At 28.3% G+C, this 16,205-nt stretch overlaps 1 protein-coding gene across 1 annotated transcript; it reads right to left on the reverse strand.

The window, feature by feature from the left end:
• Positions 1 to 13,893: 13,893 nt before the first annotated feature.
• On the reverse strand, positions 13,894 to 15,839 carry LOC145094128 (receptor-like kinase). The gene has a single exon (XM_079032413.1). The coding sequence runs from the start codon at positions 15,721 to 15,723 to the stop codon at positions 14,314 to 14,316; it is 1,410 nt and encodes a 469-aa protein (XP_078888539.1). The 5' UTR covers positions 15,724 to 15,839; the 3' UTR covers positions 13,894 to 14,313.
• Between the last annotated feature and the right edge of the window lie 366 nt (positions 15,840 to 16,205).

Raw genomic sequence — 16,205 nt, forward strand, 5'->3', positions numbered from 1 at the left:
ACCGTTTTTAGCCTTGCAAAAATATAATTTTAAAGATATCGTTTATAAAAAAAACAATAATCCATAATTAGTTATTTGAGCCTATTGATCAGATTGGCGTCAATAACATTGGTTTATGGGCAAAATCCAATTATTCTACGAATCCCAAGGTAAACAAAGTATTGCGTATATATTAGCTACGTTGGTTTTCAAATGCCTATTGTCCATATATGGCATATTATGTGTATGATTCTTACCATTAAGTTACCACCATACAAAATTTTTAATTCATTTGGGATGCTTTTCTTGAGATACCCTAAATTTCACATTCATTTGTTGTCTTTTAATAATAGTCGTATAAATTCTGATTTTGTACTTATATTGGTATAGTTAATTACATCCTAATAAAATATTAGTAGAGGTTGTATTTTACACAGATTTTTGTGTTAAGCTTTTTCACATCTTATTCACCTCATTGGATTTAAGAGATTCAATTTTTGTGATATTTATAATCTATTTTCGCTATAAAAAAAAAAAAAAAAAGGAGTCCAAGGGTGCCTTTCTGCAGTTCTGACAGCAATTCTGCCCGAATGAAATCTCGAATTCCAATTTCGTCATAATGGAATCTCGAATTCGAAGTGAACATAAGTAGGGAATTACCAAACACAACACATACTAGTATTTTGTAATTTCATTTAACTATCAATTTGACTATTTGGTTACTTTTTTTCGAATTATAAAAGGTGTAATATGTTTTGGGATTTTTTTTTGTTTTGAATTTTTTTACTAAAATTTTGTTGGTTGTTGCAGTGTTGGATTGGTTATGCATTCGTCTTGATCTGTAAGCAAAACATTTTAGTTTATACTTTACTTGTATACCTTTTTTAAATTAGGCAATAACATAAACTTTTGTCTATTCTTTTGTTTGAGATTAACCTTCTTTCAATTTCACTACAGCCCACAAACTAATTGCTATGGTTCTATGCCACCGTTTTAACTAGAGTAATATATTCTTGATAATACAAATTCTTTAAGAATATTAAAAACCATTCTGCAAGAATAGTTTATTCTATAAGAATATTATTGATGTATTCTGATAGAATTGTAGTTAATTATTTGTATGTTTAATATGCAGTTGGTACAAGTGTATCACTACAAATTATTTGGCAATAAATTTCTGATAGAAATGACTTGAAGACCTGATGGGAAAGACTCATCTGTATAAAATTATTCTCATGCAATACAATTCCGACAGAATGTCAATCTCATAGAATGCTAGCATATTTTGAAGTGGCTTAGAGGTCAAACATACACAAGACATCTAGAAACGAAACAAGAAAGTGAATGAAGATTCTTTCAAGAATGTCGATATTTTTTTACAAGAGATTTCAAGAATGAATGTAGTTTATGTTCATAGTTGTATTCTTTAAGATTGAATGTAAGTACTTATTCTAAACTATTAAACTTTATCTTATATAAAATTTGTATTCATTAAAAGTTATTGGTCTTGATAATATGTTTTTATAATATTATGTTCATAGTTATATACCATTCTGACAGAATTACAGAATATCATTCTAACAAAATAACATTCTGATAGAATAAAATCAGTTTATGTTTACAAATTACGTTTGAAATTGAATTAATTTGAAAAAAAATCATATTTTTTAGATCAAAATCATTAATTATCCCATAAATCTCGATTTTTTCTTTTTTAAATTTGTCTCAATTGACTACAATGTCCTCATGCTGAAATTTGTGTGATTATATGGTACATATTGCCCTATTGTACTATCATAGACCCTCAGATCATGACTTTTGATTATATTTCATCCGATGGTCCAGATCTGTGCATTCTGGCACACAATAGTTATTAGAAACAAAATAACCTAACCTTATATATATATATATATATATATATATATATATATATAGTATGCCTGAAAATTTACTCATATTTAATTAATTTTGTTTTAAAATTCTATAAGAAAACTTACTTGTTTTAATAATGGTGAGCAGAGGGAAATCGTCCCGACGATGATTGTGGTCCGGCACCGCGACTTACGTCCTTATCTGCGCGCTTTACGCTAATCCAACCAATCACTGGTCTTGTCTCTGAATCATGCTTATTAAAACTTATAAATTTCTTATAGGATACTAAACCAAAATTAAATAAATTTAAAGTAAATATATCATGCATATATGATACTAAACCAAAATTAAATAAATTTGAAGTAAATATATCATGCATATATATCATGCATAACCACCCCAAAATCTTTTCTTGGCTTTGATACCATCAATAGATATGGTATATATTTCTCGACGAAATTATCAATTAGAGATTAGAGATAATAATAAATATTAGAGATAATTATCAATTAGAAAACAAATAGTTTTGTTTTTAGATAACGTATCTGCTTGTAACGAATTTTTATACTTGCTCTTATGAATCGTCTAACATCAAGAATATGATTATTGTTTAAATTTGTACCTTGATTAGTAGTTTTATAAGAATCTTTAAGATTTTGCTCAGAGTTATTTATAGATTCTTGGATTTGCTGTATTTTTAAAAGAATATTTCTATTAGGAATACAATTCATCAAGATTTTGTTAGACATAATTAAATGATTTAAGCATGAATTTGATTAATTTGATTATTAAAAACGATTACTATTTTAAAAAAAAAAATTCAAATCTTGTAGAATTAATAGTTAGAATAACTCGAAATGAAATTATCATAGAGAAATAAAAACAACACAACGATAAAATATTTTAGATAATACCTTCTTGAATTAGGCTTGAATTACAATCAGCTTATAAAGCTCATAATAATACTCAACTCCAAATTATTAATATTATTACTTCTGGTTTTACTGGCAGTCTTAAAGGCTGGTGGGATTTCTATATTTCACAAGAAGAAAAAGATTATATTTTATCTGCTAAGAAAACTATTATAAAACAAGAAAATAATCAACAAATACAAACGTTTGAAGATGATATGGTTAACACTTTAATTTTTGCTATTATCAAAAACTTTGTAGGAGATCCTACTACTTTTCAAGAAAAAACTTCAGAAATTTTAATGAACTTACATTGTAGAAAACTTACTGATTTTAGATGGTATAAAGATAATTATCTTGTTAAAGTTTTTTCAAGACCTGATTGTAAAGAGTCCTATTGGAAAGAACGTTTTATTGCTGGCCTTCCAAAACTCTTTGCGAAAAGAGTTAGACAAAAATTAAGAGAAAATTTTAATAATACCATCCCTTATCAAAATTTAACTTATGGAGATTTAATAAACTATATTAATAAAGAGGGATTAGCAGTTTGTGCTGATCTTAGGTTTAAAGAAAAACTCAAAAAAGATAGAATTAACAGTAAAAATGAATTGGGAAATTTTTGCCAACAATATGGTTATCAGCCCTTGAATAGTCCGTCTACTTCAAAATCTAAAGTATTTAAGAAAAGATCTTCAAAATATTTCAGGAAAAAGAAATATAATCTTCCATAAAATTATAAAAAAGGCAAAGATTACGCTTCAAAATCTAAAAAACCTTATAGACTAAATTATAAAAAATCTAAAAGAAAATCAAAAGATATTATTATTTGTCATAAATGTGGGCGTAATGGTCATACAGCTAGTAATTGTTATGCTAAGACAAAAATAAATGAGTTAAATGTCCCGACGATGATTGTGGGCGTAATGGTCATACAGCTAGTAATTGTAAGTCGCGGTGCCGGACCACAATCATCGTCGGGACGATTCCCCTCTGCTCACCATTATTAAAACAAGTAAGTTTTCTTATAGAATTTTAAAACAAAATTAATTAAAATGACAGAGCAAACTTTGTCTATTGGTCAAAACCAACAAAATTTACATTTGTTATCATCACGATCTATTTTAGAGCATAGAACGAAATATAAATTTTTACATGTCGGTTTAGTCCAAATTGCTATCAAGCCTCTATTTAGAATTGGAATAGATGCCCCTGTTCTCCTTATTCTAAGAGACAAGAGACATAAAGATTTTCAAAATTCTATTTTAGCTATGGCTGAAACGAATATTGCTAACGGACCTATTTATTTCAATTGTTATCCAAATTTCTCTGTAGGATTATTTGATAAAAATATTTTAGATACTTTGGTTTTAACTATAAAAACAAAAAAATTAGAATTTAAAGATGATACAAAGCCTTTAGCAATAATTTATTGTGTTTGTTACAAAACTATGACAACTACACTTGAACCAAAAACACGTTTATCAAGTCCTAGAAATGAAACAATTATTTTTGAAGCAAATACTAACCATACCAAAGTTCATACACCGAAAAGATTAAAATGGTCTGATATAACTCAATCATGTAATTGGAACTTACAAAATGTTATTGATCCAAAACCATTAGACTCTTCAAAACAAATCTCAAATATTATTGAATATAATGATGGTTCTGTAGATATAAATTTTTCTTCCTTAAATATTTCATCATCCAGATTATCAACTTCTTTTATCCCAGAAACAGGCTCTTCAAAATCTTCGTTATTAAAGTCGAGATCTTTAAAACTAAAAACTGTTGACTATACTAATTCTATTCCCAAACCATTATATCAAGATGATCAAAATAGTGAAAATAGTCTTCCTAGTCCTACTAAATCAGATTTTATTGATGAACTTCAAAATTTTAAACAACAATTATGAGTTCTAAAATACAAATTAATTGTTCACAAAATAATAAGCTTTGGGCTAATATGTTAAAAAGGCATTGGAAGATAAATTCTAATATATGCAAAACCATTCAACATTTAGAACAAACTATAACTCATGAAAATTATAATTTATACAAACTACCTCCATATGCTAATAAATATAATAAACAAATAGAAAAAATTTCTAGGCTAAAGATAGGCATAAAAAAATACGAAAAATCAAGAAGTCATAATTTAGAATCGATAAAACATATTTCTTCAATCCTAACAAAAACAACCTGTTAAAATGAATTTCTCGAATTTAGAATATCAAGTTGATTTTGATTACTTAAAAGATATTGAGTATTATAAAGATTATAACCATAAAAAAAGAGTTTGGCACGAAGAAAATTTTTCATACTACTTAAGATTTCTCCATTTAGGCTTTTGGGAAGATTATGTTTTATCAAATAAAATTCATTCCCCTTTTTTTCAATGGTTTGAATTAATTTATGCCCCTAAACATAAAATAAATTACCCATTTAAAAATGATTCTATCACTCCCATTTTTGAGAAAAAATATAAAGATATTATTTCTAATAAAGAAATTATTGCTAATTTTCCACCAAAAGGAGAAATTATTATTAACGATATGTTTATTGCAACTCCTTTAGTTCAAGCCCCAAACCAATTAACTACTGAAAATGGTCTTCAAAAAATTATTTACCAAAATAATTATGCAAATGAAACCTTATCTAGTATTACCGAGCATTTAGTTAAAATTGAAGAAAAAATTTTCAAAGATAAAAACGTTAACAAGCATGATATGGCAAGCACTAGTAATTTAAGTTTTGTTCCTTGCCAAATCGATGGTAATTTTAATCTAGGAAATACATATTTAATTAACGAATTAGAAAAAAGACTTTCAAAACTTCATATCTCAAACACTAATAATATTAATACTCTTACGAATGAAGAATCTGAAAATAGTGATATTAATAGTGAAACAAATTTTGAAACTCTTGCTCAACAATTTGATACAAATGATGACATTAATCAACTCACTAATGACTTTTCAAAACTTAATAAAATTCATCAATCAAAGCAAAGCACTTTCGGAAAAAATCCAAAACCAACCATAAGAAATTATTGGAATAGACCCTCTCTTCCAGATGTTCAACTTGAAGAACGAACTTTTCAATTTGATCATTCTCAATATGATGGTAATTCTGTTTATGAATGGAATATTGATGGCCATTCTGAACATCAAATTATGAATATTGTACAAGAAATGACTATGGCTGCTAATGCTTATAAAGCTCATAATAATACTCAACTCCAAATTGTTAATATTATTACTTCTGGTTTTACTGGCAGTCTTAAAGGCTGGTGGGATTTCTATATTTCACAAGAAGAAAAAGATTATATTTTATCTGCTAAGAAAACTATTATAAAACAAGAAAATAATCAACAAATACAAACGTTTGAAGATGATATGGTTAACACTTTAATTTTTGCTATTATCAAAAACTTTGTAGGAGATCCTACTACTTTTCAAGAAAAAACTTCAGAAATTTTAATGAACTTACATTGTAGAAAACTTACTGATTTTAGATGGTATAAAGATAATTATCTTGTTAAAGTTTTTCAAGACCTGATTGTAAAGAGTCCTATTGGAAAGAACGTTTTATTGCTGACCTTCCAAAACTCTTTGCGGAAAGAGTTAGACAAAAATTAAGAGAAAATTTTAATAATACCATCCCTTATCAAAATTTAACTTATGAAGATTTAATAAACTATATTAATAAAGAGGGATTAGCAGTTTGTGCTGATCTTAGGTTTAAAGAAAAACTCAAAAAAGATAGAATTAACAGTAAAAATGAATTGGGAAATTTTTGCCAACAATATGGTTATCAGCCCTTGAATAGTCCGTCTACTTCAAAATCTAAAGTATTTAAGAAAAGATCTTCAAAATATTTCAGGAAAAAGAAATATAATCTTCCAGAAAATTATAAAAAAGGCAAAGATTACGCTTCAAAATCTAAAAAACCTTATAGACTAAATTATAAAAAATCTAAAAGAAAATCAAAAGATATTATTATTTGTCATAAATGTAGGCGTAATGGTCATACAGCTAGTAATTGTTATGTTAAGACAAAAATAAATGAGTTAAATGTCTCTGAAGACTTGAAAGAACAAATAAGAAAAATCATTTTAAATACTGATTCAGATTCCGATGAAAGTATTTCTGACTTTCAAACAAATGATTTAAATATTCTCGAAAATCCTACTTCAAGTTCTGAAGATTCTGATATTTGCGAGTGTATTGGTAAATGTCACTGTAACAATTTAATCAATGTAATTACTAGTAGCTCCATTAATGTTCTTTCACAAGATGATAAAGATCTTTTAAACTCTCTTGATTCTATAAAAGATAAAAATATCCAAGAATTGCTAATAAAACAGATGCTTAATAAAACTAATAACATAACTCCTGCTAATAATGAAAATTTTAATTTAAAAAATATATACGAAAGATTTACTGAAGCAAAACCAATTTCTATGCAAGAACTTCAAGAAGAATTAAAAATAGTAAAACAAGAAATAAAAGAAATAAAAAATAAAATTTTTATTTTAGAAAAGGAAAAACCTTCTACTTTCAAAAAAAATATATAAAAATTAATAACGAAGAAGAAAATAAAATTGAAAATGTAACTATTGGTACTTATAAATAATCAAGTTTCTCAAAAATGGAACACTCAAATTACTTTAGTCAAGGATAATTTTAAAATCAACTTAACTGCTTTAATTGATAGTGGTGCTGATATGAATTGTATTCAAGAAGGAATTTTTCCTACACAATTTTATGAAAAAACTACATCTAGACTTACTGGTGCCAGAGGTACAAAATTAATTGTAAATTATAAAGTTTCTGATGTTCATATTTGTAATGACAAAGATTACTGTTATAAAACTCACCTAATTTTAGTAAAAGATCTCTCTTCTCCTTTAATTCTAGGAACGCCTTTCATTACAAAACTGTATCCTTCTATGGTTCATGATGATGGTATAAGAACCAATGTCTTTGGAAAGGAAATTATATTTAAATTTTGTGAACCTCCTCTATATTCAACGATTAATGTCCTTAATTATAAAACGCAACAAGCCAAATATCTTATTAACGAAATAAATAATGTTCGAATAACTAATCAATTAAATGATAATAATATTCAAAATAAAATAACAGGTTTAAATTTAAAATTTGAAAAAAAATGTTTGTTCTAATATTCCTAATGCCTTTTGGAATAGAAAGCAATATATTGTAAAACTACCATATATAAAAAATTTTAATGAAAATGATATTCCTTCAAAATCTAGAGCCATTCACATGAATAATGAATTGGAAAGTCATTGTAAAAATGAAATTCAGGATTTAATAAATAAAAAACTGATAAGACCTTCTAAATCACCATGGTCTTGTTCAGCATTTTATGTCATGAATGCCGCAGAATTAGAAAGAGGATCACCAAGATTAGTTATCAATTATAAACCTTTAAACAAAGTTTTAGAATGGATTCGTTATCCTATTCCTAATAAACGAAATTTGCTAAAAAAGCTTTATGATTCAAAAATATTTTCAAAGTTTGATATGAAATCAGGATTTTGGCAAATACAACTTCATGAAGAAGATAAATACAAAACTGGTTTTAATGTTCCCTTTGGGCATTTTGAATGGAATGTAATGTCTTTTGGATTAAAAAATGCTCCTTCTGAATTCCAAAATATTATGAATGATATCATAACTCCTATAAGTAGTTTTGCTATTGCTTATATTGACGATGTCCTAATTTTTTCAAAATCAATTGATCAACATTTTAAACATTTAAATCAATTTCATGACTTAATTTATCAAAATGGTTTAGCTGTCTCTGCAGCAAAAATGCATTTATTTAAAAATGAAAGTCGTTTTTTAGGACATGATATAGTCAAAAACACTATTAGACCTATTACAAGAAGCTTGCAATTTTCTACTAAATTTCCTGATGAAATTAAAGATAAAAAGCAACTTCAAAGATTTTTAGGATGCTTAAATTATATCCATGATTTTTTCAAAGATTTAGGGATCATATGTAAACCACTTTATAATCGATTAAAAGACAATCCTGAACCATGGACTCAAAAACATACAGATATAATTAAATATATAAAACAAAAGGTCCCTACTTTGTCATGTTTAAATTTACCTCATCCCAATGCCAAAATCATAGTTGAAACCGATGCTAGTGATATTGGATTCGGAGGAATTTTAAAACAAAAATTTGTTAACTCAACTGAAGAGCAATTGGTTCGATATTACTCTGGTGCATGGAATGATACATAGAAAAACTATTCAACTGTCAAAAAAGAAATTTTAAGCATTGTTTTATGTATTAAGAAATTTGAAGATGATTTATTTATGAAAAGTTTTTTATTAAGAATAGATTGTCAATCTGCAAAAACTATTTTGGAAAAAAAAATGTAAAAAATATTATTTCCAAGCAAATTTTTGCTCGTTGGCAAGCCCTCTTAGGTAACTTTGATTTCGAAATAGAATTTATAAAGGGAGAAAATAATTCGCTTCCTGACTTTCTTTCTCGAGAATTTTTGCAGGGAAAATGGGTTCGTCGTCCTCTTCCAAACATGATGACAAGAAGCCAGTCTCTCAAAATCTTGTTCCAGTCTCTCAAAAGCTAGTTCCATTTCAAAATCAAAATCGTTTTTCTCCTTTAACTCCTACTTCTAAGAATTCACAACTTTATTCTAATATCCTTCAGTCAAAGCTTGTTACTCCAACAGTTACTTCAACCGACACAATAAGCCCTTTTGCAAAACCTATAACTCCTCAAACTCAAAAATCTATTACTCCTAGCCCTTCTACAAAAACTCCTTATGTTCTTAATCCAAATTTCCTAAGAGTTCAAATTCTTGAAGATTTTCAAATCCATAAGTTACACCAAGGTTTTCATGTTCTCACAAATCATCTCTTTGGACAAGGGAAAACCTTTTATGTTGATTCGTATAAAACCCGAGAATATTATCAAGCTATTCTGCAAGAATCTGGTTCAGTCAATTTTGTTCATCGTTTTAATTCTAAAGAGGGAAACATTGATTTTAGCAAAGCTCATATTATCAAAATCATTTCTCCAGAAAGTTGGGTTCCAAACCTTCACTCTGCAAAACCTCTTATAAGTTATCCTGCTTATCCCAGATTTTCTTACTATGATTATCAAGACGTCTGGACTAAGGCATTCTTTATTCAGAATTATTCACATTCATGGTTTATCTTCTTTGATTTGAACCTCAATTGTGAATATCCAAGATGGTTTATCAATTGGTACAAATATATGGGTATTCTTCCAAATTGTTTGCCAAAAGAAATTTACGCTGGATATCTCAAATTTAAAGAATTGTTTATTCAACAAATTCCAGAATTTGAATACATGTTACAATTCACCATGATATTTAAAGTTCCATGGATAATGTCTTGGACTTTTCATTATCAAGAAGCAAAGGATTCCTCTCCTCCTTAGCTTAATCGCCAATTTCGCTCAAAATGGTGGGATAAAATGAAGATTTCCCAAGCCAGTGAACAAGCAGTAATTAAACATTATCAAGAAATATATATTCAAAAACCAGAAGTTGAAGCCACTTTTATCAACAGTCTTCCCAAAAGTGATGTGGATTTAATTGCAAGAATTAAAGATGTTGCTACCTCTTCCCCTGAAGAACTTCAAAAATTACTTTAAGAAATTCGCCAAACTCCATCAGTTTCTGACGATTCTCCAAAATCTATAAAGAATGATTTATTTGAAGACGCTCAAGACCCTTTTGATGATCCTTATGAAGAATAAGAAATCATTATCCATAAATTTGATGTAATACTTTAAATGTAGGATATTTCGTTTCTTCTATTATCAAAATTTCGTTTTTCAAATACGTATGCATGTATACTATGTAGGTATTCATGTATTTATGTATAAATAATTTTTATCAAAATTATTATCAAATCTATAATCAATGATGATATGAAGACAAAAAACTTTAGAAGATGCTCTATAATGGCTTATGAAAAGAAGATGGTCATTGATTACAAACGACAATTGTTTCAAAAGATGAATGACAACCACTTTCAAGGACAACCACTTACAAGTAATTATTTCTATTGATTGGCTATGGGTTCTTACGGTGAAAAATATCACTAGATGATTTCAAGACTTTGAAGACTCCAAGATGATTATAAATAAAGACTATCCTTTAGTTGAAGACAGAAGAAAAAAATCATTCAAAAAAAAATGTTCATCTCATGCCTAAAAAATATCCAAGAGTCTCTCTTTCTACTAGTAGATGTTCAAAGTCTTTAGATTTTCAAATAATTCTTTCTCCAGAAGTATGTACTGATTGTAATTCAAGCCTAATTCAAGAAGGTATTATCTAAAATATTTTATCGTTGTGTTGTTTTTATTTCTCTATGATAATTTCATTTCGAGTTATTCTAACTATTAATTCTACAAGATTTGAAATTTTTGTTAAAATAGTAATCGTTTTTAATAATCAAATTAATCAAATTCATGCTTAAATCATTTAATTATGTCTAACAAAATCTTGATGAATTGTATTCCTAATAGAAATATTTTTTTTAAAATACAGCAAATCCAAGAATCTATAAATAACTCTTAGCAAAATCTTAAAGATTCTTATAAAACTACTAATCAAGGTACAAATTTAAACAATAATCATATTCTTGATGTTAGACGGTTCATAAGAGCAAGTATAAAAATTCGTTACAAGTAGATACGTTATCTAAAAACAAAACTATTTGTTTTCTAATTGATAATTATCTCTAATATTTATTATTATCTCTAATCTCTAATTGATAATTTCGTCGAGAAATATATACCATATATATATATATATATATATATATATATATATATATATATATATATATATATATATATATATATATATATATATGGCCAGGTTATAATGTAGATAGACAACTATTGTGTGGACGTGTGGATAATGCTATTTTATAAAAATTACTAAGAGAATATGTTGTTTAGTAATATGAATACGTTCAATCTCACAAAACTATTGTTATTTTAATAGATTCTCACCAATTTTAATTCATTTTTGTTCTCATTCATCGTTTTTTATTAATTTTAATTCTTACAGAATACGACTCAATAAACATCATGATAACATTCTGACAAAATGAGAATAATTAAAAAAAAAGTGTATAATAACCTTATGGACGATTTAATTAATGAAAATGCATAATAATTAAAATAATTATATAAGATTAAACGTATCTATATTATCAAACAACATATTTTCTTTGTAATTCTCATAGAATAACATTATCCACACGTCAACACAATAGATGTAAATCCACATTTGAACCTCTCTCTCTCTCTCTCTCTCTCTCTCTCTCTCTATATATATATATATATATATATATATATATATATATATATATATATATATATATATATATATATATATATATATATAAACTGTTTCTACGGGTATTAAGCTAATGTTGAAACAAAAAGATAGGTCTCTCATGTATTTTATTCTTTCCGGAATGAAAAAAAAAGATGTACCCCCATCATAATGAACTTGTCCTTTTAATCGAATGAAATACAAGAAAAAAAAAAGATGGTTCGCTATGATTGGACGTACTCTTTTATCCTATGAAATACATAAGGGCCCATCGTTTTCTACCAACATGCAACTTGGATTGATGGATTCACATGGGGCCTAAGCCCTACTTCGGTAACTAAAAATGACAAAAACTTGATTGAGAAGTGTGAGAAGGAGATGAAGATTCAAAAAAAAATCAACGCTTAGCTCAAACAAGAAGCTACAAAGTCAAGTCTAGAAGATAGGGCTATAAACGAATCCAACGAACACAAACGGTGGTTGTTCATATTTGTTCGTTTAAGTTAGCCGAACAAATGAACGAACATGAACAGATAAATAAACGAGTTTTCTTGTTCATGTTCGTTCGTTTAACAAATTACATTGTTCATGTCCGTTTGTTTATGTTCATGAACAATTTAAATGTAAACGAACAAACATAAACAAACAAAAATATAAAAAAAACATAATTAAACATATATGAATATATATGAACATAAATGAACATATAATATAGTAATGTAATCAAACACGGTTAAGCATATATGAACATAAAATGAACCTATATTAAAAAACATAAACGAACATAAACAAACGTAAACAAACAATATAAACGAACGTTCACGAACATAATTGAACGAACGAGACCATTGTTCATGTTCGTTCGTTTAACTAAACGAACGATAATTTATGTTCGTGTTCGTTCATTTATTAAACAAACAAACATAAACGAACTTCCTGCCGAACGGTTCATGAACGTTCAGTTCGTTTACAGCCCTAGTGATAGAGGGAGTGGAGGTCTAAAAGTTAGAATATAACACGATGGGAAGGGTAGGCAACTACAATATGTCAATTAATATGTCAACTAAGCATTAAATACGTCAGATAAGCAACCAAGTTAGTATAAGGTGTGATATGAACGAAACGTATATTTGGATGGTATTATACGTACAAAGGCTTTACTTCTCGAGTATTTTTGTATTGACAAAACTTGAATGATGTTTTTTGTACAAATTTGAAACTTAGTTACCTTTCTAAGATATTTTTCCAAGCGAGTAATATTAACACAATCAATTTGAACAAAACGTCTACGTACAAAGGCCTTAGTTTACTGGTATGTGGTATTTTTTATACCGACTATCTCTTAACTTAAATAGTACTTTTTGAACAATTTTGAAACTTAATTAATTTTGAAACTTAATTACTTTAATAAGTCATTAATTTATACAAATCAAAAGAAATATAATTTTGCTCACCATTAATCCTACATACATGAGGTGACCAATAGGTGGTTTACCCAAAACGAACTTTTTTGTATTATTTTTAATTTTTTTATTAACAATTAGTATATTAAATATTATTACAAAAACTATAATTACAATAGTAAGCTTACTTTTAATATAGTTATTTATGATGTATGCATTAAACATATAATTTGGACACATTAGAATAAATAGATGTGTCGCTCCATGATGGAAATCGATGTTTTTATACATTTCATGGGTGACAGAAACTGAAACAACATAATTTTCATGGGACATAATATTAAATTATTAGCACATACTTTAAAAATAATAATTACTACAACAAAGTTGCATTCGTATTAATCAAGAACATAACAAGCCAATAACTTATATATATACTGCATGAACAAGAACTCTGCAGGAATACCTATTTCAAAAACAAACCCTAACAACTTTTATTTTCATCACAAAGAGACCATCATTCTTATGATTATGAAAATGCAAAGATATAATTAGACAAACAAAAGTGGGGAGTTTGTCTAAAAATCTTTCATTCTTGACATTTTCATAAGATCAATGGTCAATTTGCAATGAAAAAACAAGAACTATAGCTTAAAATTCGTTTTGAAAAGTTATAAACTTACATTGTATAGAGAGAAAGATATACATAGTTGAAATCCATTCTTTAAATCTTCTTCTTCATTTTGTATGATTCTTGAAATTAAACCTCAACCCCATTAGACTTTGGAAAGCTAGATTTAAGATCAATTTCAGACACATCAACGGGTACTCTTGACCACCCAAAAGAATCTTTGACCTCAGTTTTTCTTCGCATAACCAGAAATGCAATTGCCAACAAACATACTGCACCAGTCAATGATAGTAAACGACTCATTTGACCATTTGACCTGTTCTTTGACTCCAACTGGTCAACACACACTTCACCATTAAGACTCCTCCATGAATTATCCATCTTAAATATCTCTAACCCGTTTAATATACCATCAACAGCATGTGATCTGCTCAAATTTGAAGGCCCGATTTCAACTCTTATTGCATCAGAAAACTTCTCAGGGTCAACCACAAAGTCAGCGTAGAAAGGTGAAGCTAGCACATAGTTTGTGAGGGTTGAAAGATCCACATTCTCATAAGCTAAATTCCCGTTTAGATACACATTGAAATATATCATTCCAAGAGAAATGCTTGCAATATCACAGAAATGTAACCTCACAAGATAGCTAAAACGCTTTTCTACAGGGAAAACCCATGTCATATTCAGTTTTGGGATTGAATCATTCAAACTAGAAATCATTCTTGCACTGTTGTACATGTTATCAGGACCAACTTCACGGCTTGCACCACCTAAATGGTACTGAATTCGACCATCAAAGTGAATTTTACTGTAACTTTTTAAAGAAGCATCAGAAAGTTTCAAGAACTTATCATCAGGAACCCAATTTCTCCATAAGGAATCATTAAAAGGAGTTACTTTTACACCACCAACATTGATCCTATACATAGTCTCATATGCGTGTCTGATATTGATCCTATCATTTTGATCAGAACTCACATACTCATCGGGAATCAAATCTTTAGGAGCAGAAATCACCTCAATCGCGTTAACAAATGCAAAACTAGATCTATCTGCTGGCATAAACCTAATCACGAGCTCATCATCATCAACCCAAATCAAAAAGTCCTTAATTATAGGGCTTCCTTTTGGGGCAGCGAAATTGTGTAATAGCACGTATCCATTAGCAGAAACATGAAATTGATCATGACAAGTACCACCAATATTCTTGAAACCGAATCTATGAAAATGAATACGTACCAGGTGCGTCCCTTTTTCTTTGATTTTGAACTTGTAATCTGAGGGTTTCGTGAAAACCCTAGCAGTGTGATAAATTGGGGACAAACTGGGATCTGGGTTCGAGTTCTTTAATCCGAATGATTTCGTTGCTGAGAGTACCGCAGACGATCCATCTTGGGTGAACGTCCGGTGGTCTAGGTCAACCACCGTGGGTTCGGTGGTGCCACAGTCGATGAGGTAGTGATCAGCGGGGGAGAAAGCGGAGACAACGGCGAGGGAAATAAGAAGAAGAGATGTAATTCGGATCGACATCGCTAGCATTTGATGATTCTGAATTGGAAAATTTAATCAAAATTTGTTGAAATTTAATCGATGTGAAGAAGAAATTTGGGGTCTTGACGCGTTGTTTAGCTTCACTGTCATTACCTGTAGACTTTTTCAACTTGAGCGGTTCTTCTACGGTGGCACCTTTTTCTCCATTTTCAAGTTTGGCCACCATAGTTTTAAACTTTACAAAATAGACACGAATTATTTTCGGTTGAATAAGAATGTGTTTAATCACTAGTTTTCTCAAAACAGATTATGATCTTTATTTCTCAACTTCTTAGATTTAAAATAATCAGTTTTAGATAAATTTGTAAGGTGGTGATAAAGAAAACGTACTATCAAAGATCAAAAAAAGGACAAATGCAATAACTTGTTACATACTTTCACTTCATTTCTTCTTTTGTCAAGGACTTTAAAGTTTAATAGTAAAACAAATTATATTTTTTAAAATAGTTACATGGGTGTGTCCTACAAAA

The sequence above is a fragment of the Lactuca serriola genome, chromosome 3 (genome assembly GCF_051521515.1).
Source record: "Lactuca serriola cultivar US96UC23 chromosome 3, Lser_US96UC23_V15, whole genome shotgun sequence".
In the NCBI taxonomy this organism is placed as follows: domain Eukaryota; kingdom Viridiplantae; phylum Streptophyta; class Magnoliopsida; order Asterales; family Asteraceae; genus Lactuca; species Lactuca serriola.

Excerpts from the sequence above, each read along its gene's own strand:
- LOC145094128 (XM_079032413.1), bottom strand. The coding sequence starts at position 15,723 with ATGCTAGCGATGTCGATCCGAATTACATCTCTTCTTCTTATTTCCCTC.